The 23355-nt window shown below is 48.6% G+C and overlaps 1 protein-coding gene across 3 annotated transcripts in view; it reads right to left on the bottom strand.

Annotated features, from left to right (window-relative positions):
• Nucleotides 1–3000: 3000 nt before the first annotated feature.
• Nucleotides 3001–23355, bottom strand: part of mthfd1l (methylenetetrahydrofolate dehydrogenase (NADP+ dependent) 1 like) — a 39277-nt gene continuing 18922 nt past the window's right edge. For all 3 annotated transcript variants that reach the window (XM_023836965.2, XM_072702752.1, XM_072702753.1), the window contains 8 exons: nt 21011–21150; nt 16928–16969; nt 14338–14438; nt 13795–13972; nt 10929–11036; nt 10444–10596; nt 4792–4896; nt 3001–3528 (listed from right to left, as the gene is read on the bottom strand). In XM_023836965.2, the coding sequence (XP_023692733.2) occupies nt 4807–4896; nt 10444–10596; nt 10929–11036; nt 13795–13972; nt 14338–14438; nt 16928–16969; nt 21011–21150 (812 nt within the window). In that variant the 3' untranslated portion in view covers nt 3001–3528; nt 4792–4806. The remainder of the gene's footprint in view (nt 3529–4791; nt 4897–10443; nt 10597–10928; nt 11037–13794; nt 13973–14337; nt 14439–16927; nt 16970–21010; nt 21151–23355) is intronic.

The following is a 23355-nucleotide window of genomic DNA, read 5'->3' as shown; positions in this document are numbered from 1 at the left end:
ACACCACCTTCTGTTGGGATTACGTATCTGAAAAGCAGCAGAATAGAATAGTGATATCTTATTGATCCCCATCGCTTACACCACCGTGCTCTCCATGAGACATGTAGTCGCTTACACAGGTGAGAGTAAGCTTGGGGGTCACAGCGCGGGGTCAGCCAGCGTGCACCGCCTCTGGAGCTGGGGGTTAAGGGCCGTGCTCAAGGGCCCAAATCAGCATCAGTCAGCCGGCCTGGGGATTGGATCCTGTGATCTTCCGATTGCAGGCGCAGCCTCCTCACCCACTGACTCACATCCACCCCGCAGGGCACCAATAACTGAATTATGGGATGAGGGATTAGACTTTCATTGGAAGTTAAAAGAAGCCCATTTTTGAAACACGGGAGAGATCTGACTGTCAGTCCTCTTGTTAAGTATGCAGACACACATCGACTTGACTAAGACAAAATATGTGTAGCAAATAACACAAGCCAATTATGTGAAAGTGGCCAAAGTATCCATTAAGTGCCATTGAGTCACTGACCCTTCGCTCTCGCGCGATGATTTCCAACCAGCCTTGCCGTCCCCTTAAGGAAGAGAGGAAACCATTTCACTGACCTCTGGCGCCAAACTCTCTGCAAAGCTCAGTTTCCTTTGGCACGAATACCAGGTGCCTCTGCCCACAGTCTCAGACCCGAAACAGGGGGTGGGGGGTTGACCGTCATGTCGTGAGGGACGCGGAATATGTATCTATGTGTCACTGGCTGGATAATGGAGTATGATTCACCGCTGTGACACGGCCGCCAGAAACACACAATAACTTCCTTCTCCGTGAATCAGGCCACACATTTCGATTCCCGCCTTCTGCCCCCAGGGAGCATGAAAAGAAAGCGGCCAGAGAAGCAGCCGACAGGCGTCCTTCGGCGCTCGGGGTCAAATCGTCACGGTTGTCATGCAAAACACGGACGCTCTCCAGTCCACATGGGCGCCGAGCAAATTTTGACTAAATGGATCCGGAATAAGCCACAGTGAATTAAGTCAGTTTCCTGATAGCAGATACCTGATATTATTCTATTACCCAGTTATTCAAGACGAAATTCAAATTATGGCCAGTGTTTTTTTTCTTATCCCTAAAAACATAGCGGACACGCAGACGGAACGTGTTAATTTGTTTTTCCATTTCAATCAGATCCATTATTATTTCACTTTTTCTCAAACCAAGCTATGTGTGGTGACTTATAGAGTGGATCTGTCAGACCAGAATTACCATGTTCCAGCTGTTACTCTGCCAGGACCTTTTGTGCCTGCGCCTTGATCCGCCATTCGTGTTGAAGCGAGGCCGTTCTGAGGTTGGGGTTCGGGGGGAAAGCATGCACGGCCCACATCTGGATTCCGTTACCAGTGCCAAACAGCGGTTCTCCGAGTTCTTCTTGGGAGGGGCAGTGTTGTCACTGCTCTCTGGATGAAAACGGAGGTGGCAGTTTAAAGGATTGTGAGCTTCAGAACACCCCTGGGGAGGAGTGATCTTCACCCTGCCTGACCGGCCTTAACCGTGTAACCAGGCGGATAGCCGGCTCCCTACAAATGCACGCCCTGCGAAGGAGTTACCCCTATCGCTCTGAATTCTCGGCCCGCCTCCGACACTCTGTCCACTTCACCATCCAGCGCATGAGCCATTCCCATTTCGATTCTATGTGAGTCTTTTTGCTTGAGACGCACAGAAGTCAGGCCACATGCACTGCTGGGACAGAATGTATGCTTCAAGGCCTCAGGTCTGGAGGTTTAAGCGCTGGATGTGAAGCTCTCACAGCGGCCGCAGCCCTCTCAGGCCGCTGACATCAGCACTCTCTCCCAACTCCAGCGGACGCTCAGTCTTCGGGGCCGTCATTGGGCCAAAGCGAGGCTAAATCCCTTCCTCGAATCCAGACGAGGCCCAGTCCAAAGACGGCTTAGGATTACAATACAAATCCCAACACTCCGCAGGAACAGGCCGCTTCATTGTTCCGGCCCCCTGTTCCCACTGCTGTTGGGTTTGTTGAGGGCTAACCCTGACCAGCATAATGCTAACTAATTACCATCAGCCCTTCGTGGGGCCAAACCCCACCGTTCTGATTGGCAGGGTAGATAATGTCGAGGGGGGGGTGCAGGTGGGACACAAAAACCTTTTCACTAGTTTCGGGGGGGGGGCAGCGCCAAATGGTGGGGTTCGAATCCACAAACGAAGCACTTCCTCGAAAGGTTTGGGGGGGGGGTTTGGTTCACATGGCCTGTATGGGCACCCACACAATAGGCAGGGATTACACACACATTCTGCCTGGACGTCCATTGTGTGTGGGAATAACAAAATACTTGTGCCGCCATTCCCAGCATGCACCTGGAAGATCTGATCACAGATCAGAACTGATTGCTGCTTTGACGAGTATTCCTGAGGTCTTCAACATTACAGAATTAGTACCTGGACACCGTCTAACATCCAAAGAGTAAAATCCATATGTGAGATCTGTCCTTGGTACTGAACTGTGCAATTTCAACAAATCGGATCTTTAACTGACAGGTATGATTTTTTTTTCTAATTCATTTTGGTTTTAGTTCAATGCAAATAGACTAATAAATTAAGAAGGACTGGTCATCAAACACAAATAATTTCAATGAATTTGATTATATTTCAAAACACTGAGTAACACGAAAGGGAGGCTGACAGTTTCCACACGCTGGGTCTGTTCCCTGGGACATGTTTTTCAGCTTGGCTTTGGCGAGCGGTCAGTGTTGTCCTTGGAACGGGAAGAGTGCCCGTTTCCAGGGAAGGCGAACAGGGCAGTCAGAAGGGCGCGTGCCCGCGGGGCACATAAAACGGACACGCGCCTGACACGGGTGCGACCCAGCCTCGCCTGTTTCCATAGCAGCCAAGAGGACCTACTTTATGATGCCCTGCTTCCCACGTACGTCCGTGAGCAAATTAATCCATGCATTTCTCCATACTAACCAGCAGTCATTTACCCACAAAAAACACCAGAAATTCCAGGATTAACAAAAATTCTTTATTAACGTACTTATTGGTATTAAGGTCAATAAAAAAATGGAGCAGGCAGCCTGGCTTTAGTATCTAGCTACAGCAGACATTCATTCACATGGTCTGGATTAAAGAAAGTGTTTTTATAAATGTAACTAAGAACATTTGTACAAGCATAAGGTTTCATTAATATAAGCACTGGTTATGTAAATAGCTCAGAACATGTAGAGAAATGTATAAGAACCCTCTGGTACAGGATGTAGTTACCACTCCAGAGCCCCACCCCCCCAAAACACACACACACACACACACACACACACACACACACACACAGTTAAGACATTGTGGTGAACACTGTAAAAGACCTTCAGGGGCTGTGTTTTCATGTGACAGATTGCTGGGATGACGGAGAACACGCCTGTCTGTCGTTCCCCCCCCGTACACAAAGGAGATATGAAGCCGCTGTCCATGTCACCCCCCACCCCAGAAGAGGCTGGGATGAGCTATGTAGTGTTGTGGTTCTGTTTCTCCTGTCAGGGACCCTGCGGAAAGGTGGGTTGGGGTGATTCACACCATCATAGAGAATAGTATGGGTCTCTGGTAACTGAAATAGCCCCGCGGCCCCTAATGCTTAGACAACATCCTTTGTCATCCTAGGGAATTCACACGGGTGAAGAATCCTGGTTCCAATAACTGACAGATTCCAGGCCAGACTGGCCTTGGCTGAGTGTGCTGCCGCTCACCAGCAGGTGTCCTGAACTCGCCTACCGCCTTGCCATTTAGACGCTTATCAAGCTTACCCAAGTTACCCAACTTACAGCTTTGCATTCTCTGGTGATTTGGGTGGATTTTTCCGCTGGGATTTATGACCATTTCTGAATAACCACGTCATTCCTAGTGTTGGGACTGAGATCCCTAACCACTACGCCACCTGGTGGCACCGCAAATACCACAACTGCAAGCCTGCCTCTGTGGCCTTGTCTATACAACCATGAATCATCTAAAAAAAGGCTTGGTCAGAAATACATTGTCCATTCACCCCTCTTCTGTCTTCCATGCTATCTATCCAGTACAGGGTTGAGGATGATCCTGGGGTCTGTGCCATTGCAATATCTTTGACTGACTATTTAAACAGTTTTTGCTTTTTAGCTGAAATATCAAAATGGAAAGCGGAGAGAAATGGCTGTTTAACAGGGATGAATCCTTTGACCTGAGCACAGAGACACCCACACATGAGATCCGTGTGACAAAAATGTCTGAGAAAAACACTGTTATTACGTGCTGAACGGCAGAGAGTCTCTCTGAAACTGTGGGAGATTTTGGTCTGTAACACGTGTTCCCTGACTTTGCCATGGTGACGATCACATGCTGCTTGGGAAGCCGGCCAATGACGGCGAGCCGCGGGCGCACCCAGCCAGCCCATTCACATCTAACCACTTTGCCTGCATACTCTGTGTCTTTGTTTTTATTTATCATACTGATGTCCCTGGGGGGGGGGGGGAAGGGTGGAATATCCTGGCTGGGGTCTGCTTTTAATTAAACAAGAAGACTTTCTGGTGCGGTAAAAGAAGCTGACATTGTCCAGCATCCAAAAACAAAGAACTTTCATTAAATTCCTTGAAAAACCCAGACGATCGATCGCTGAGTTCATACAGAAGCATCTGGTGTGATGCAACGTCAGCAGAGAGGGAGGTTTAGCCCATCTAACACAGATGAATAGTTAAAGATTCAGGTTTGTTGAGAGATACACGGGGAAGGATTTGTGTAACAGGTCCAGGAGGGATGTGGGAGCGTCTGGAACTTACCGACGAGGCAGGTTCTTAGAAAAGTCCAGAGATCTCCTCTGTGTCTGGGTCCAGGTCGATGTCGTAGAAGCAGGGCCGTGTGGGCAGCCCCGGCATGGTGCTCATCTGTGGGCCAGACAGAAGGTCAGTGTACCTGCCCTCCCCAGCCCCTCCATCGCCATCTCCAAAACAGCCATGATTTTAGCACAGCAACGCTTTTAACGACTAATACCAATGAATGAGCTGCAAACTCATTCTTTCTGAAGGTGAGTGAAGTATGATGGCAACACCACTAACATGAAGAAACCAAGAATGAAATCAACACTATCACTGTCTTTACAGTATAAACTGCACTGCTGATAATGTCAAACTCAGGGGGGGGTTTCTTCTGGCCAAAATGTTTGCTACACTCGAGCTCCCTTGAAATCACCTGCTCTTATCATGCCACATAGGCCCCCCATGTTTTGGTGGGTGGGGGGATCTTGCAGGCAGTTATTGAGTTTTATCACCGCGCCGTGATTCAGAGAGCGCCAGGCGCCTCTGCTGTCTCGTCTGAGCAATGGAGCGAAGGAGGAATCCGGGAAATCTGATTGGCAGCGGCACCAGTCCCAAACTAACTGAGATGTGAAATGGTGTCTTCAAAAAGGCCAGAGTCAAACTGGGAACCACCACATAACTGGACTGGGAAAAGATTACTTCTCTTGTCGAAAGACACACTGCTGTGATGTAAACAAACCGACCAACCAGCAGTCAGGTCTGGTGCCACTAGCACTGGTGGGGTCATGTCTGTGCTCTAGGTTCTTCCCACTGGACACCATATCATGCTGAACATCTCTGAGACACTGAAAGGTCATTGAGGTCGACTAATGGTCGGCATGTTCAGTCATCAAAAACATATCCTTCAGACAGCGTTCAGCACAGAAGTTGATATGATTGGAAAAAAGTCCAAAATAAAAAATCAAAGAATTAATGGTCTATCAGATCTTAAGGATCCTGACAGAAAACCTATAAATTAATACAAGACAAAGTCTATAGACAAAAAATAATAACATTATCTTTTTACTGGCCTGCAGCAATGACTACAAAAAAGCTGCGAAATGTGCATTAGGAAATAAACTCCTGGTGTATGAATGCAGTGGTGTGGCTGGAGCGGGAAGGAAGCCCAATAGGTGTTCAATAATTGACGAGAAACAAGAAGAATTCAGTTACAGTGTGAATGAGGTGGGTGAAGATCCAGTAAGAGGCCGTCTGCTCGACTGCATACATAACCAGCTGGAATTTGGAAACATCTGTTATCGAGGAAAATATAATATCTCTAGACTGTTCCCTGGTCAGCAATAAGATGAAATTTGCACAAATGAAAGATAAGCAATGTTGTCACTCAAGATATGAGTTTAAGTTAGACTTTGAGCAATGTTAATGGTCTTGTATATTATTGTATAAATCCAACTAACTGGAGATGTGGTTTTTCACCAGAACCTGCTCCGAAACAGGGCAGGGTTAGCATGGACACCCCTGAATGCCTGACCTCAAGCTACGTTGTCACATCATGGAACAGAATTGGCACAGAAGTGGTTTGATGTGAGTGACAAATATTAACCCTGTGTAACATGTCATCTGGGGGACTTTGGTGTGGTTTTTGGTAAAGAAGACCCCTGTAGTCAAGTGACACAAGGTGAGCACGTAACCATCTGGATAATAGGGTTGAATTTTCCACAGACATGTTGTGTGTCACATCTCCTAGGGTTTATGATGCCATTAATACCTGATCTTTAAGGCCCACCAAGGTCAGCACTGCACAGATGTTCAACGGAAGGACACATCTGTCATCAGTAACGGTGTGTTTCTCAATCATCATTAATGGCTGAGGTAAAATGGTCAAGAAGCTCCCAGTTAGAACTGCGGGTTTGTAATGGGGGATAGGAGAAGAGAGACTTCACAGGACACAGTGGATCTCAGCCATGGGCTCTCAGCTTCGCTCATGGGGGTGGAATCGGTCACTTTAAGGGGGGGCTCGAAGCTTGTTTACCAGACTCATGACTGTTCACATGCCCCCCTTTAATCCTTAAATTTCATTTGACTAATCATCCCGTTTTCTCCCGCACAACACTTGACCAGTCAGTTGACTTTAATTTGCCAATTTTAAAAACTTTCTTTAATTATTTCCCTCTGAACAGTCTGTTTCCCGTTCTTGCAAGTGGTCTACCATCCTGCAAGCCCACTGCTGCCCTGGACAGCGCAGCGCGGGGAAGGGGTGTGGGGCACATGGCACCTTTGACCTGTTGCCTAACTGCGCGGAGAGGACCCCCGACAGATGGAAGGCAGACCACCAAGCCTCTCCGACCCTCCACACTGCGGCCCCCCACCTTCCCTGTCAGCAGCCATTAGCAGTCACGCCCATTTAAGGCTGCGGTCGCCCCATTGTGTAAATTGCGCTAATTTTTTGTTCTGTTCTGTCGATTCAAATCCAACATACAATAGTGTTTGGCAGAGTGCATATGTAGCCCCGCCTTAACTCCACCCCCTAACCCTTTCGGTCAATAGCGAGTGGCCATTTCCTCATTTAAACTACCATCTAAATTCCTTTACATTTTTGGAAACAATGTCTGAAACCTTTGACATTTCTATTGTACATACCTCGCATATATTTTTTAGTTGTTCTCACAATTATGTAAAAATAGTTTTGAGCTGCAGGAAAGAAAACGGCTTCGCATTGGCTAGCCATGCTGGCACGTACCAAACACAGCCACAGACAACAGACCAACCGGGTCCACAGCGGCCTGTCGGGGGACAGGGACGGGCTGAGGTGTAAACAGGCTCGCTCCGTGGAGCATCGGCGCTGACGTTTCGGCGGAAGGCGGTGCAGATCTTATCGCCATGTGAGTGGAAGCCGGGCTTCCAGGGAAGCTGATAAGATCGCGGCAGCATTGGCTAAAACCCCCAAGTATTGACATGAAACGGTAATCTGACAAAGAGCTCCGTGGAATCAGTGAAAGATATTCTTCAATATAAATACCTCCGGTTCTCCCAGCCGCAAACAGCACATGAGCTGTGGTTAGAACACCGGTTAGCTGGACGGTTTCGCTAAAGCCTAAATGCTGGGCATTCTGCCCCCCCACGGGTACCGAGCCCGACATAGAGAGTTTGTGGAGAAAGCCCACCTGCTTTACCAGCTAAAACATTATGTATTATTCTAAAAGACAAAGTCCTATTGTCCTACAAACCCAACATAAAACAATGATGCCGGATGGGCATCAAAACGTGACCCGTGTTTCAGGTTCGATTCCCACTAGGGGCCGCTGGGTGTGGAGTAATCAGTTACCCTCGATCTCCTTCCCTGAGTCAGAGTCAATAACAAATGACACCCGCAGCTGGCTTAGTGGACCTATAACAGAGTGAACCAAAATTGGCGGATCACAAAAGACAAAGGACAAGAAGTTTAAAAAGATTCCAGACTGATATTCATTGTTTATCACATCTTGACAAACAAAAATATTCAAATTAAAAAAAATCTTATCACTGAAATGTTAGTACCAAAAAATCTCAAAAATATTGCAGTCATAGAAAAATGGTCTCCACAACGTCAAAATAACTGGTTTTTATCACATTGTGCGGGATATTTGGTCCACACAATGTAATATAAACATAATCCACACGCGCACACACACACACACACACACACACAAAGTGTTAGGAATATCACAGGGAATGTTTTGCAAATGGTTTGAATGCTCAGGAAAAAAAAACAAAAGGGTGGATATCTAATTATCCCCCCACCTGGGGGGCAGGGGTGGGGGGGGCACTGTAACCTGGGGGGTCAGGATGACACGCAGCCGAGATAAGAACCACAGCAGCGCTAATTAAAAGTCGCAGCCGTGCTCACTTGGATGAGGCACCACCCCCCCTTGCCACCGAGAGCATTTGGGGGGGGGGTTGCAGACGCGTGAAGGCAGAAGTCAGCTAGCGGCGAGGGGCGAGGCATGGGTGGGGGGCCCAAAATAGGCTGGGGGCTGGCGATAAAACTGCTGTGTACCTGGGAACACGCGGCTGTGGGGGGAGAGAGGAATTTTGAAACCTTCCCCTTCTGACAACCCCCCCCCCCCCCCCCTCCGCCGGTCAATGGCATCATCCTGCTGATTATTAACACAAAACACAACAAGATGCAGGAAGATGAAGCTGAGGCCGTAGGGGCCGCGGTGGGACGCAGAAGTGTGGAGACAGGCTGGGAATCACGCTTCAAGAACAGCAGGACGGCCAACAAAATCAAACTTCAAGGAATTCTGTACCCAAAGCTAAATGGGAAAATAACCAGCACCACTCTCCGTGATCACGCTTTATCTGGCCGACGGTTTGCCCCCATGCGGTGCAGCCTGACATGTAAAAACAGTCATTTAAAAGCAGTTTACTAGTGTTCCCTGACCTGCACAAATATTGCATCCATGGTGGGACGTTTAAACTTAAAGTCGAACCCCTTGTGCTTTTCAGAGCATCCGACCGTGAAGAGGAGTAAAAAAAAACACCAACACATTGACTGGGTCTCGCTAACATAACTCACTATTTCTCAGCCTTTGCATGAAACAATGCAAGGTAAATAGCGGAAGTCTTTCCTTTGAATCTCCCAAGTCACAGAACGGGGGGTTTTGTAGCTGCGCTTGTGAGAGTTCAAAGTGGCCCTGGCAGTTCTCCGGGGGCCACAAACGTGCAGATTCTCCCTGGGCTACCTGAGATGAAAGGCCAGGGTGCAGCCATATAAACAAGCAGATGTCGAGCCTAACGGTCCCCTCCCAGCACGTCAACGTGTCTCCTCTCACACTTATGGAGTATGTTCCACAGGATGCTCTTCAGGCCCCCCACCCCACCCCGACCCGAGGCCATGGTTTGAGGTCATCGCTATGAATCCCTCTCCCCTAATCCACCATGCACCCCCTCCTCAAAAAAACAACGGGGACGACGGCAAGAAAACACTGATGTAACTGAAACCGATCCAGCTGGCAGGTCCGACTCCGGAGGGCTGGGTAAATGTTTTCAGAAAGCAAGTGGCTTTATTAAAGACCACCTCGGAAGTCAACTTGGGGAACGGAGAACGGCCATGTCTAACCACGTCTAACGTCTTCTGTGTTTCCAAAGCCGCGTCATCTGGCTACAGGAGGTGGGGCATGATGGCGATGGAGGTCACCCTGGGGCGCTGTCCTACAGACAGCCGTAGAAGCCATGACATCGGCTACATGTAAAAGGCGGCCGGCGTCGCGAGTCACACACTTCCAGCCGACGCTGTCACGGCAGATCTGCTGTCTCGGGAAACCACAATAATGGGCCGTGTAGCTAAATATTAACTGTGGAAACATCAAAAGACGGGCCACATTCTGTGGAGCCCTAATCTCGCCCATGACCGTTTCTCCCCCTCTTATTTAGTACCATAGATGGATAGCAGCATGAAAACATACTAAATCAGGTTCAAAGGCTCATGTTGTTATATATGCCAGATGATGGGAAAATCCCACCTTTCTGAAGGCCCTCCACAGCTGCTCAATCGTGAATCATAACGGTTTTCAGGCAAAAGCATGGTGTAGCTGCAGGGGGCGTAGTGGTCAAGGAACCAGACCCCCCTGTCTGAGTTATGAAGGGCACCCCGCCCCCTACCTCCACGTTCTGGGCCGCCACTTGCCCACTCACCGTGCCAACCAGCGGGTAGATGAAGCCAGCCCCAATGCTCGCCCGGATGTCCCGGATGGGCAGGACAAATCCTGTGGGGACTCCCTTCCGGTCTGGCATGTGGGACAGGGACAGGTGGGTTTTGGCCATACAGATCGGCAGACTACTGAAGCCCTGAGGAAGGGGGGTGGGGGGCAGGCAACACGTTACATATCACTCCATAGAGTTACACATCACTCCAACAAGTAGCACATCACTCAAACATGTTACACATCACCCCACATCACATCCCCCAGTTGGGCAAAACCACACAAGACGAAAGCAAGTCCATCAGTGCCAGTGACGCCCCCACAGATGGTTGATAAGAACTGGGTTCAGAACCACTGGCTTACTTGATTCTTTAGGGTTGTCTTGTTTTAGTCAGTATAAAAATGTGCCGCGGTCAGTGTACAAACCAGGCCCCTCCCTAAGGCCCGCAGTCTGACAGGGGGGGCGACCATACCAACCTGCTGATTGTAGTAGTCTATCTTGGCTCGTGATTCTGCAGACAGTTCGATGTCATCCGCGCCATACACCTTCTGGGCTATCGTCCGGATCTTCTCCACAATGGGCATCTGCAGGAGGTCACATGATCAATATTCCTTACGGACGGACTGCGCTTTGATTTGAGTGGAACGGACAAAGCTACTCTATTTTTTCAGTGGTTAATTTATTACCCATGGAACAATTGCTTTGACAGCAATGATGTCTGTGTCTGTCTTTCAGCGAAGCCTATTTGATGCAAGAATCCTCTGAGTACACAGGGTCCCCATGACTGGAGGGACACTCTGCAATCAAGATGCCACAACTGCACAGGTTACTAATAATGGACCTTTAATGCGATACCGCATTAAACAAGTCTGCAGCCTGAGCCTGCACTAATGAAATCACTTCATTGAGGCCTCTAAACTGAAACCAGCTGATGTTTGTCTTGTACCCAAGATTGGAAGACTGTGAGGATCGCATACGGAGATTAATCGAAGGGTTTTTTCAACCCATCTTCCATCCCTGCTGGTGATTAATCTGGAGGACACACTGGACTCTCCTGGAAGTATTTACAGCTCAGTTCAGCTGACTGGCCATCAAACTTCCCAGACACAGTCAGCTCTCTCATGGGTAGAGGCGGCCACCTTGGGACTGTTCCCTTTGTGATTGCGGAACAGTGGTGGGAGTCAGTCCATAGAGGTGATACAATGTCCCTCACAGTCACAGATGGAGGCTGGGCTGTGCAAAGCCCTGGGGGGGGGGGGGGGGGGGCCCAGCTGGATCTGGCGCCACACCATCCTGGCAGAGCCGCTGTGTCTGAACCCGGATCAGCAGTTCTGTCTGACTGCAGAAAACCTGATTTGCCAGAGTAAATTAACAGAACAGTGAGGTCCCCCAAAAAATCAGGAGTTAGTTTACACAGCTCTTGTGTGGTAACCCTGCTGTTTAATCAGCCATATCACCTGCCCAAGCCCCCAAAACAGGATCGATATCGCTTTCCATAATACCGCTACCAGCTGTACAGCTATTGTGCGTTTACTGCCTGAAACAGCCATCCAGGGCGCCTGGGTACATCTGGCAGTAGGTGCAAGTGTCAGTCTGCAGTGACTCTCGTCACAGCAAACCCCCGGTGATGCTCCAGTGCCAAGTAACTGTCTCTCCTGTCCCCATCTGGACCCCTGTGCCAGTTCCGATGGCATTTTATCCCAGACCTGACAGTGCATGAGTACTTGTGCGCCCATACACACACTCTCATACGCACAGAGCAAAGACCGCTCACCGTCTATGGGTTTCTAAATCGCGTTAGGGGTCATTATGCCTGAATCACACAGGAGCACACTTATATGGGAATATACCACAATTCCACCACTCATCTTGGCACCCAGGTCAAATTCATAGTCTATCAAGTGTCAGTGAGAGTCAGCGCCAATCGCTGGACTAGAGTGAGACCCTCCTATGCCGTGACCTCATCTCTTCATCAAGACATTTAAAAAAGATAAAAGTAAGGATTCTTCATAACACTTTACTTAAAGCAGTCATATACATAAATGCATTATAGATACCTTCGTAATGCATTATGGTGCATTCATAAAATATTATAAACACAGCTATAGCTATTTGGAAAAAGGCATAACACATTATAGCCATGTTTATTATGCATTATGGCTGCCTTATGAAGCTCTCAGGTATAATGTACTATAAATGCCTTCATAATGCCTTATAATGGTCAGTATACTGCATTACCAGGGTATGTATAATGAATTCTTATGACTGCTTTAATTAAATAACAAGTTACCGTATTCTTTTCCCATGTATTCAGAAAAGGATCAAATCGCAGCATTCCTGCAGCATCAGTCAGTTACCATTAGTAATAATCTGGGGATTTTCAGCCCATAATGAATTTCATATGCATTAAAAATTGTCTTGAATCTATCAGGGAATAAATGGGATATAAATCCATTGGACTGGGCAGCACTGGGGTAAAACCGGACCAAACCGGTACAGAAGGCGACAGTGGCACGCGACCCTTCCTCACATCTCCCTCTGAAGCGCAAGTCGCATGCTTCAGGCCCCCGCTAATGTGGCCCCGAGCGAAAGGGGCCGTCGGCCCCCCAGCGCTAGATGCCACAAGGCGTATTTATAGAACGTGGGGAGCGGAGCAGGAAGTGATGGAATGCGGCGTGGTGGGGTGTCATGTGATGCAGTGCAGCCGGTACGCCACACGTCAGGCTCAGGCAATTCCAGTAAGAACCTGTTATTAAGGGGGTTAAATAGGGGGCTTATGCAGGAGGAGAGGGTCTTGGGGAGTGTTACACAGCACAGGAGTTGGCAATGTGTGGCTCGGCAGGCTAGGCCTCTGCGACCAGAAGGTCGTTGGTTCCAATCCCCTCCTCAGCAGTGACGTTACATCTCTGTGACCTTGCTCTCTGATTCCAGGCTTCGCTCTCACCACCATATATCCTCCTGAGACCCCACCCATTCATTTATGTCCATTGCAGTGGACATTTTGTCTTTTCACTGATGTAAGGAAACATATTTATTCCTGTTGTACACTAAAGAGAACATGCTGTGAAATTAGAAATAAAAATAAATTTGAAAAAATCTAAATTGTAAGATGTCTTATTTCCTCCAAAGACAAAAAACCTAAAATTGAAGGACACTTTTTTCCTTGGGTCTCAGGAGGATATGTGTATATGTCTCAAATGAGAGCATGATGGGAAATGCGAAAGCATTCCAATGTACCTGCACAAGCACTCGTTAACGGATCATTTCTTTCCTGTGACAATGTTATCAGTCTCTGAGCCACTAACGCCCCTCCCTCCACCAGTCACTCCAGTAGCGTCTCACCTGCGGCTCGTACAGGAAGCGGAAATGGCTCTCCTGGCTGGCAGCCTTGCTGACGGCGTGTGCCAGTTCCACCGAGCCGCGTCCGCCTCGCTCCCAGTGGTGGCACGCCACGGCGTCGGAGGCCCCGCATTCCTTGGCGACGCGGCGCACCAGGTCGATCTCCGCCTGCGTGTCGGTCCTGCGAGTGGGGGGGGCAATACACATGTGACGTGATCCGATCCCCCAGCAAGGAAAGGCAACAAACACAGCATACATCTCTGCGCTACACAGTGTTAAGGGAACGAAAGAGACAGAAAATCAGGGGAGAATGAGCAAGCAGGCGGGCGAGCAAGCAGGCAAATTCTCTGCTCCGAATGAGGCGTGAAGTTCGAGGCCTGACTTCAAAGGGAAGGGGGGGAGGTCCTGTGCCTTTGCTCCAGCTACAGGGCTCCAGGGATACTCTGTGTTGCCAAACACTCTCAGCCATAAAGCCCCCCCCCCCCGAGGGAAAGGAAGGGGTGCGGTGGAAGCGAACGAGCGTGGTACCTGAAAAGACGGCCTCACCTGAAGACGTTCAAGGCAACCACCACAGGCACCCCGAAGAGGCCGGCGATCTGGATCTGCTTCCTCAGGTTACTGCAGCCGTCCGCAACCAGCTCAAGGTTCTGGGGGGGGGGGGGGGGATGTGGGCGTGGATCTGGGTTATACCTGAGCTTCCCCATTTACACATTTACTTACTTAGCAGAAGCTTTTATCCAAAGTGATGTACAAATGAAAGCCTGGTCAGATGTACAAATGAAAGCCTGGTCAGATGTACAAATGAAAGCCTGGTCAGATGGTCCCTGGAGCAACTGGGGTTAAGGGCCTTGCTCAGGGGCCCAATGGTGACATCACTCTATGGACCCTGGGATTTGAACAGACACCCTTCTGATCACAGGTGTAGTGCTAACCCACAGAGCCACGCGGAGGTTCCGTCAGCTTGGGCGGAAGCTCTTCTGCTCTCTGAGGAAGGTCACATGGATAACGGACGACCGGACGGAGAGACCGGCTTCCTCCTGATTATCAACTGGCATCATGAGGCAGCTACGGATTCAGCTGCTCCGGGTCAGAGGTGGCGCCGGACGTGATACGCCCGTCCTGTGTGGGCGGCTCACAGCCATGTGACGGGCTACATGGTCACATGAGCCAAGGTCACAGCTTTGTTTTTGGGTGAGTGGGGTGGGGGGGGTGGCTGTGCCAAAATCTGGTCCACAACTGTCACCCGTGAGGACAGCTACACAGTAACAGCTTGATACCACGCGCTGCTACATGATGATGTGGTGAGCTGGATGGGGTGATGAAATGGAGGGGGCGGCGTATTGGGGGGGTCATTACTCACACTGGAGGGATTATTACACCATCTGCCTGCTCATTTCTGGATTGGCTGAGGTGGGCACACACACACACACACACACACACACACACAAACACATACACACACACACACACACACATACACACACACACACAAACACATACACACAAACACACACGTCTATCTGACCAGTTCGCAGTGTCACTGAGGGGGGGTGACACTCGCCGGAAGCAGGGGACTATTCTGGGCTGACGCAGGCGCTCCTACCTCACTGCACCACTGATATTTCGAGAGGAGGGGCATTAGGTGCCCAAGAACCCACATGGGTGGGGCAGCTGGGGAAGCGTTTAAGCGAATAGCGGTTTAAACCTTCCAGCGCTTCACGTCCAGCATCTGCACCACCATTGCTGACCCCGCCCACACAAGCCACGCCCACACCGGGCTCGCCCATGTTGCCCCCTCCCACACCCAGCACGGTTGCGACTCGGCCTCCGGCCCACCATTCCAGGGCAGTGAACTTATCCCGCCAGGCACAGGAAGTGGGCCGAATCATCTGGTCTGGTTTCTTTTACAGCACTCACAATTAACAGATTTAATTATTTGATCAGCTGAAGCCATTTTACAGTTCTGATATAAATCAGAGGTGGGGTTAAGGATACAGTCCCCATATATGGAGTCTCGTGCCTCAAATGGGGGGGGGGGGGTGGGGGAGCAATGCATTTGCGTAGCTATTTGATTAACTGGCCAAACACTGTTAAGTGTGAGGACTGTGGAATGGGACCCAGGACACATGTGGATGCTTGCAGGCATAGTATGTTTGGCCATTAACCTAAAATCATCCCCCATAAACCCACAGTGAGCTTTCAGCCAGGGTACAACAGCGCCACCTATTGAAGGTAGCATTAAACCAGTTAACCTTCCTCCCTGAACATCAAACGCTTGAGAACGCTGCATATGTCTCCCTTCCTCAGCCTGGTAAAAAGCAGCACCCCCTTTTCGCCTGCTGTGATGTATGCAGCCGATCCTCAGGAATGCTGCTTCCCGGCCAAGATCTCCACCAGCCGGCATGTTTCATTAAAAAACAGAGTTGTGCAATTAATCTGCCGCGGCTCCGACTGTGACCTTTGTCTGCACTGAAGCAGAACAGCTGAACGTGGCTTAAAGGAGCGAGCGCTGTGCACGAATCTGGGTGTACGGGACACCCTGTGCATAAATCGGGGTGTACAGGACACCCTGTGCATGAATCGGGGTGTACGGGACACATGGTGCGCAAATCCGGGTGTACGGGAAACCCCGTGTGCAATTCCGGGTGTACGGGACACCCCGTGTGCAATTCCGGGTGTACGGGACACCCCGTGTGCAATTCCGGGTGTACGGGACACCCCGTGTGCAATTCCGGGTGTACGGGACACCCCATGTGTGAATCCAGGTGTAAGAGACAGACCCAAAGTGACTGATCTTGCTGGGGCGACAAGCAGAAGACACGAGACGCCCCCGTTTCCAAGGAGACCGGCGCTCCCTTCAGCATGATCGAGCGTTCCTACGGTGCCGTTGCGCAAACACAAATCCCAAGAAGCTTTTCATCAAGGCCATGGCTCTCCCCCCCAGCTTCGGCCTCCAAAAGCCGCGTGCCGAACTCGAATCCAACATGATTATGGTGGACTTATAGAAGAAAAGCATGCACCCTCACATTAGCAAAAAACTGGCTAAAAACATGAGCCCCCCCCCATATAACGTAACATGATTGCAGCTCCGCTCCAGCGGTGCAGTGACGAGCTCATGCAGAGGGCATCATCTTACCTCCTCGATGTATTCGCGAGGCAAAGGAGCTCCTGCAGACACCTAGAAAACAGACACAGACACGCTCAGCTGGGCCGAAGCTACACTTCATGCTCCTAACAGGGAGAGGGAAAATGACGCATTTATAGGGATTGAAAATATTTATTTGAATTCCCTGCTGAGTAGTGCAATTAAGGGAATTAAACCAGACACATGTGTGTTAGTATTTATGAATATCATGTGTATGTAACAATTATGATAAGTAATTTGATTCTGATAGATTGGCTTTTAAAGAACAGGCAAGGGACAACAGATTAAAATTAGCCTATAGAGCTAACTCTGCCTCATTTACAGGATTTTGTTCTGTTGATTAATGAGCACTGTCCTTGCTAGGTAGGTAGGTAGGTAGGTAGGTAGGTAGGTAGGTAGGTAGGTAGGTAGGTAGGTAGGTAGGTAGGTAGGTAGGTAGGTAGGTAGGTAGGTAGGTAGGTAGGTAGGTAGGTAGGTAGGTAGGTAGGTAGGTAGGTAGGTAGGTAGGTAGGTAGGTAGGTAGGTAGGTAGGTAGGTAGGTAGGTAGGTAGGTAGGTAGGTAGGTAGGTAGGTAGGTAGGTAGGTAGGTAGGTAGGTAGGTAGGTAGGTAGGTAGGTAGGTAGGTAGGTAGGTAGGTAGGTAGGTAGGTAGGTAGGTAGGTAGGTAGGTAGGTAGGTAGGTAGGTAGGTAGGTAGGTAGGTAGGTAGGTAGGTAGGTAGGTAGGTAGGTAGGTAGGTAGGTAGGTAGGTAGGTAGGTAGGTAGGTAGGTAGGTAGGTAGGTAGGTAGGTAGGTAGGTAGGTAGGTAGGTAGGTAGGTAGGTAGGTAGGTAGGTAGGTAGGTAGGTAGGTAGGTAGGTAGGTAGGTAGGTAGGTAGGTAGGTAGGTAGGTAGGTAGGTAGGTAGGTAGGTAGGTAGGTAGGTAGGTAGGTAGGTAGGTAGGTAGGTAGGTAGGTAGGTAGGTAGGTAGGTAGGTAGGTAGGTAGGTAGGTAGGTAGGTAGGTAGGTAGGTAGGTAGGTAGGTAGGTAGGTAGGTAGGTAGGTAGGTAGGTAGGTAGGTAGGTAGGTAGGTAGGTAGGTAGGTAGGTAGGTAGGTAGGTAGGTAGGTAGGTAGGTAGGTAGGTAGGTAGGTAGGTAGGTAGGTAGGTAGGTAGGTAGGTAGGTAGGTAGGTAGGTAGGTAGGTAGGTAGGTAGGTAGGTAGGTAGGTAGGTAGGTAGGTAGGTAGGTAGGTAGGTAGGTAGGTAGGTAGGTAGGTAGGTAGGTAGGTAGGTAGGTAGGTAGGTAGGTAGGTAGGTAGGTAGGTAGGTAGGTAGGTAGGTAGGTAGGTAGGTAGGTAGGTAGGTAGGTAGGTAGGTAGGTAGGTAGGTAGGTAGGTAGGTAGGTAGGTAGGTAGGTAGGTAGGTAGGTAGGTAGGTAGGTAGGTAGGTAGGTAGGTAGGTAGGTAGGTAGGTAGGTAGGTAGGTAGGTAGGTAGGTAGGTAGGTAGGTAGGTAGGTAGGTAGGTAGGTAGGTAGGTAGGTAGGTAGGTAGGTAGGTAGGTAGGTAGGTAGGTAGGTAGGTAGGTAGGTAGGTAGGTAGGTAGGTAGGTAGGTAGGTAGGTAGGTAGGTAGGTAGGTAGGTAGGTAGGTAGGTAGGTAGGTAGGTAGGTAGGTAGGTAGGTAGGTAGGTAGGTAGGTAGGTAGGTAGGTAGGTAGGTAGGTAGGTAGGTAGGTAGGTAGGTAGGTAGGTAGGTAGGTAGGTAGGTAGGTAGGTAGGTAGGTAGGTAGGTAGGTAGGTAGGTAGGTAGGTAGGTAGGTAGGTAGGTAGGTAGGTAGGTAGGTAGGTAGGTAGGTAGGTAGGTAGGTAGGTAGGTAGGTAGGTAGGTAGGTAGGTAGGTAGGTAGGTAGGTAGGTAGGTAGGTAGGTAGGTAGGTAGGTAGGTAGGTAGGTAGGTAGGTAGGTAGGTAGGTAGGTAGGTAGGTAGGTAGGTAGGTAGGTAGGTAGGTAGGTAGGTAGGTAGGTAGGTAGGTAGGTAGGTAGGTAGGTAGGTAGGTAGGTAGGTAGGTAGGTAGGTAGGTAGGTAGGTAGGTAGGTAGGTAGGTAGGTAGGTAGGTAGGTAGGTAGGTAGGTAGGTAGGTAGGTAGGTAGGTAGGTAGGTAGGTAGGTAGGTAGGTAGGTAGGTAGGTAGGTAGGTAGGTAGGTAGGTAGGTAGGTAGGTAGGTAGGTAGGTAGGTAGGTAGGTAGGTAGGTAGGTAGGTAGGTAGGTAGGTAGGTAGGTAGGTAGGTAGGTAGGTAGGTAGGTAGGTAGGTAGGTAGGTAGGTAGGTAGGTAGGTAGGTAGGTAGGTAGGTAGGTAGGTAGGTAGGTAGGTAGGTAGGATAGGTAGGTGTAGGTAGGTAGGTAGGTAGGTAGGTAGGTAGGTAGGTAGGTAGGTAGGTAGGGTGGTAGGTAGGTAAGGTAGGTAGGTAGGTAGGTAGGTAGGTAGGTAGGTAGGTAGGTAGGTAGGAAGGTAGGTAGGTAGGTAGGTAGGTAGGTAGGTAGGTAGGTGAGAGTGAGGTAGGTAGGTAGGGAGGTAGGTAGGTAGGTAGGTAGGTAGGGGTAGGGTAGGTAGGTAGGTAGGTAGGTAGGGTAGGTGGTAGGTAGGAGGTAGGTAGTGGTAGGTAGGTAGGTTAGGTAGGTAGGTAGGTAGGTGTTAGGTAGGTGTAGGTAGGTAGGTAGGTAGGTAGTAGGTAGGTAGGTAGGTAGGTAGGTAGGTAGGTTGTAGGTAGGTAGGTAGGTAGGTAGGTAGGTAAGGTTAGAGGTATAGTAGGTAGGTAGGTGGTAGGTAGGTAGGTAGGTAGGTAGGTAGGTGGTAGGTAGGTAGGTGTAGGTAGGTGGTAGGTAGGTAGGTAGGTAGGTAGGTGGTAGGTAGGTAGGTAGTAGGAGGTAGTGATTACTGACTGACGGTAGGTAGGTAGGTAGGTAGGTAGGTAGGTAGGTAGGTAGGTAGGTAGGTAAATAAATAGTATTCTCCAACCATCCACACTTGTTTATCCCATATCAGGACACAGGTGTCTGGAACCAATGCAGCCTTTAGCCAAAAAAGTGATAGTTTCCTTGAGAAGCATCCCCTGACGGTTAAAGGCCTTGCTCAGGAACCCAACTGTGAAATCACTCTATTGACCCAGGGCTTCGAACTGGCGACCTTCCGATCACAAGCACAGCATCCCAACATGCAACGCATCCGATAATATGCCAGTATATTATAACACAAACTCAAAGCTCCCTAAATACCAACTGCAGTTACCTTCCCAGTAAAAACAAATCAAAGCCTCCAGCTTTTGTCACCATCTAATCTTTTTTTTTTTTTTACTTTATCTGAGCTGTCAGTTAATCACTGAATTAATTCACAAATTAAAATCAGTTAAAATTTAATTGAGGCCACACCATCACTTTCAATTACGTTAGGTGCCAGTTAGATCAAAGAATACTTCTGATGGTGACCAGACCAGTAAAGAGAGAGAACAGACACACTGGCTCACACGTCACCGTACTGGGGTAACATCAATGACCAGGGTGGGGTTCTGTTAACTAGGCTCTCCACACCTCTCAATGTCTGTGGACCCGTTTACTTTGCAACCAAAATCCAAAATAAAAGTTTCAATTTTTGTCAGATGTGAACAGAATGTGAGAATGGGAGGAGTCATAAAAACATTTAAATATATCATTTATTTCTGGAAATTAACCAACTGCCTTGGTTAATTACAGGCCACGGACCGGTACCAGTCGGTACCCCCCCCCCAAATGAAAACAAACCAAGTGTGAAACTTTTCTTCCTCCCACCAGCTAATAGTAGTAATTGTGACAAGGGCCGAGTCATTCTAAACATGACAGTAATAATTATTTTAAGTGGGAAATATCTTCATGCAATTAAAGACAGACTTTACCTTAAGACAAATTTGGTTTCACATAAATAAAAATATATCATATATAATGAACATGTTCGATGAAACTGATTAACACCGTGTTAATGGGGGTCTGCCAGCAACATGCTACTGCACATACGATCACCTTTAGAAGCCCGTCGATCTCTGCGGAGCCACGAGGGGCAGCATACTCACACTGGGCCCGCCTCCGTGCATCTTCAGCGCCCGGACGGTGGCCACCAGCACCACCACGTTGGGCCGCAAGCCAGATGCTCGACATTTGATGTTGAAGAATTTCTCCATCCCGATGTCTGCGCCGAAACCGGCTTCAGTCACTGTGGGGAGAGCAAACAGAGACATGAGCCGGGTCTAGGCAGACGGCCTCTGGTCCAAGGGGGGATTTTGCATTATTTCTGCACCCAGCAAAGATCTTAATCGAGGAGGCTTGTGCTGGATGCACACTGAAGTATTCCATTAAAGCACCCCCTCTCCCACGTTTTTGCTTCAGCTCTTTAGCTGAAAAGGGGCTCCCTTAATGAGTACGCCACCTACAGTGTTGCCTGAGAAACACAAACAGGACATTATATATATATATATATATATATTACACTACCCAGGAACTGTCAATCATTAATGACAAAACAAGGAGTATATCTTCAGTGTTTAATAAGCACAAAACACTATAGGCAGCTGTGATGGGAATGTCAGGACTTTAAAGTAGATTATTCCTACAGTACAGGAAACAGGAAACATTCAGGTCAGATGAAGGTTTTCTGATAGCAAACAGTTTCAGCATAACTGTCCTTCAACACCCTGGATCACTTCCTGGCAATAATGTTCCCGGAAAAAATGACAGTATGACACCCGTCACCAAAAGCTACGTACAGAAGATCATCTACAGCTGGATGCTCACCAAAGCAATACCCAGGTCAGAAGTTCATCCCTAAGGCTTCTTCCCGGCATCCAAACCAAAATTCCTGTTGCTCAACCATTATACTGGTACCACTGCTTCCAGAAGGGGGATTTAACTCGGAATTTTGCCCATAACAGATGACCTTAGCTGTGGCTGCTGATGACTTAATGCAATAAAAATGACCAGGATAGAAAAATCATAAGAAATACAAACTTTGACTCGTAAACCCCCGGATGTGAAACACATTGATTCAAACATTCACAGGAAACCTTAAAGGAACCAATAATTCACAATTTCATCTTTCGTATTTGGGGAAAAAAAATCTGATAATTCATGTCCCCCATAATGCTGTGAGCTATTTCAAAAGCAGCCAAAGATCTTCACATACTTCAGATGAGCACGTCTGCAGTGAGAGCTATGGGAAGATGTCAAGACCTGAGCAGGATGGACAGGAGGACAGAAGCCGTGAGGCTGTGACACCAAATGTCTCCACGATGTGAGAATAACCTGTTATTTTAATTTTATGAAAAAAAAAATCGAAAAACTAAAAATGCCAAAAGTCTTGCGTTTTATTTGCTTACTTATGGTCAAGGTTAGGGCTGGGTAGGGGTTAAGGTTGTCATGTTGAGATTAGGGGTTTTTCCATAGAAATGAATGGACACAGAATGGTCCCCACAAAGATAGAATTATAAACCTGTGTGTGTGTCATGTATATATTACATTGTGGGGACAAATGTCTTCAAACTGTTATTTTTACCTTGTGGAGAAAATCTGTTGGGATTAAGATTATGCCCATGGAAATTAATAGAGAGCTCTGACAAAAATATAGATACTTAATCAGAGTGTGAGCGTGTGTGTTTAATGCATTAACACGCACAGACACTGTTTACATAGGAATTAACAGTATGTCTGACTCATAATGGCAGGCATCAGTGGAAAAACAAAACAATGTTGATTCTTTAAGCAAACCATAAATTTATGTTGCATATCCTCCTGTGGAACTGACTACATCAAATATCGTTCACAGTTTATTGTCTGATAAATCTGAGTAGGTGACGTTTCCAGTGCCTTGACTGCTTAAGAGTGAAGTGCAGACCACAGTTTGCCAACCAATATGCAAAGGACACCCTTCCGGACGAAATGACACAGGCGGGGGTCGCCTATCTATCCTGGGACACTTCCTCTAAAAATGTGGATCCTGTGGAGGCGCTTGTCGAAATGTGACAGACTGGGACACCTTTCTACAAGTCCCAAATTGGCAGGGCCTCTTTCCACGTCAATTGGCCCTTTCTGTAGCGGCATCCTGTGTGGGTGTCTTTTTCCGACAGGAAAGGCAAGTTTTCCCAAACCGTGATAGGCGAGGGGGGGCGTGTTGACGGACATCCAGCGTAGCGCAGAGTTCAACTCACGTCGACTTCCGACGACCCATCTGAGAGGTTTGGAAAGCCGAACGCGGAAGCAGTCAGACCACTGGGTTTTCGGTGACCTCTGAAACACCCTGGAAAGCTGGAAAAACTCCGTTCCGTGATGTTCCGGATAAGCTGAGGGAACGCGGTGTTACGGCTGGTTCAAACAACGTTCACGTAGACCTTCTGAACAGTGACTGCAGTGGTTAGCTTTCACGGTA

This window comes from Paramormyrops kingsleyae, chromosome 19, assembly GCF_048594095.1.
Source record: "Paramormyrops kingsleyae isolate MSU_618 chromosome 19, PKINGS_0.4, whole genome shotgun sequence".
In the NCBI taxonomy this organism is placed as follows: Eukaryota; Metazoa; Chordata; class Actinopteri; order Osteoglossiformes; family Mormyridae; genus Paramormyrops; species Paramormyrops kingsleyae.
The sequence above is the reverse complement of the archived record's forward strand: the minus strand, read 5'-3'. Positions and strand labels throughout refer to the sequence as shown.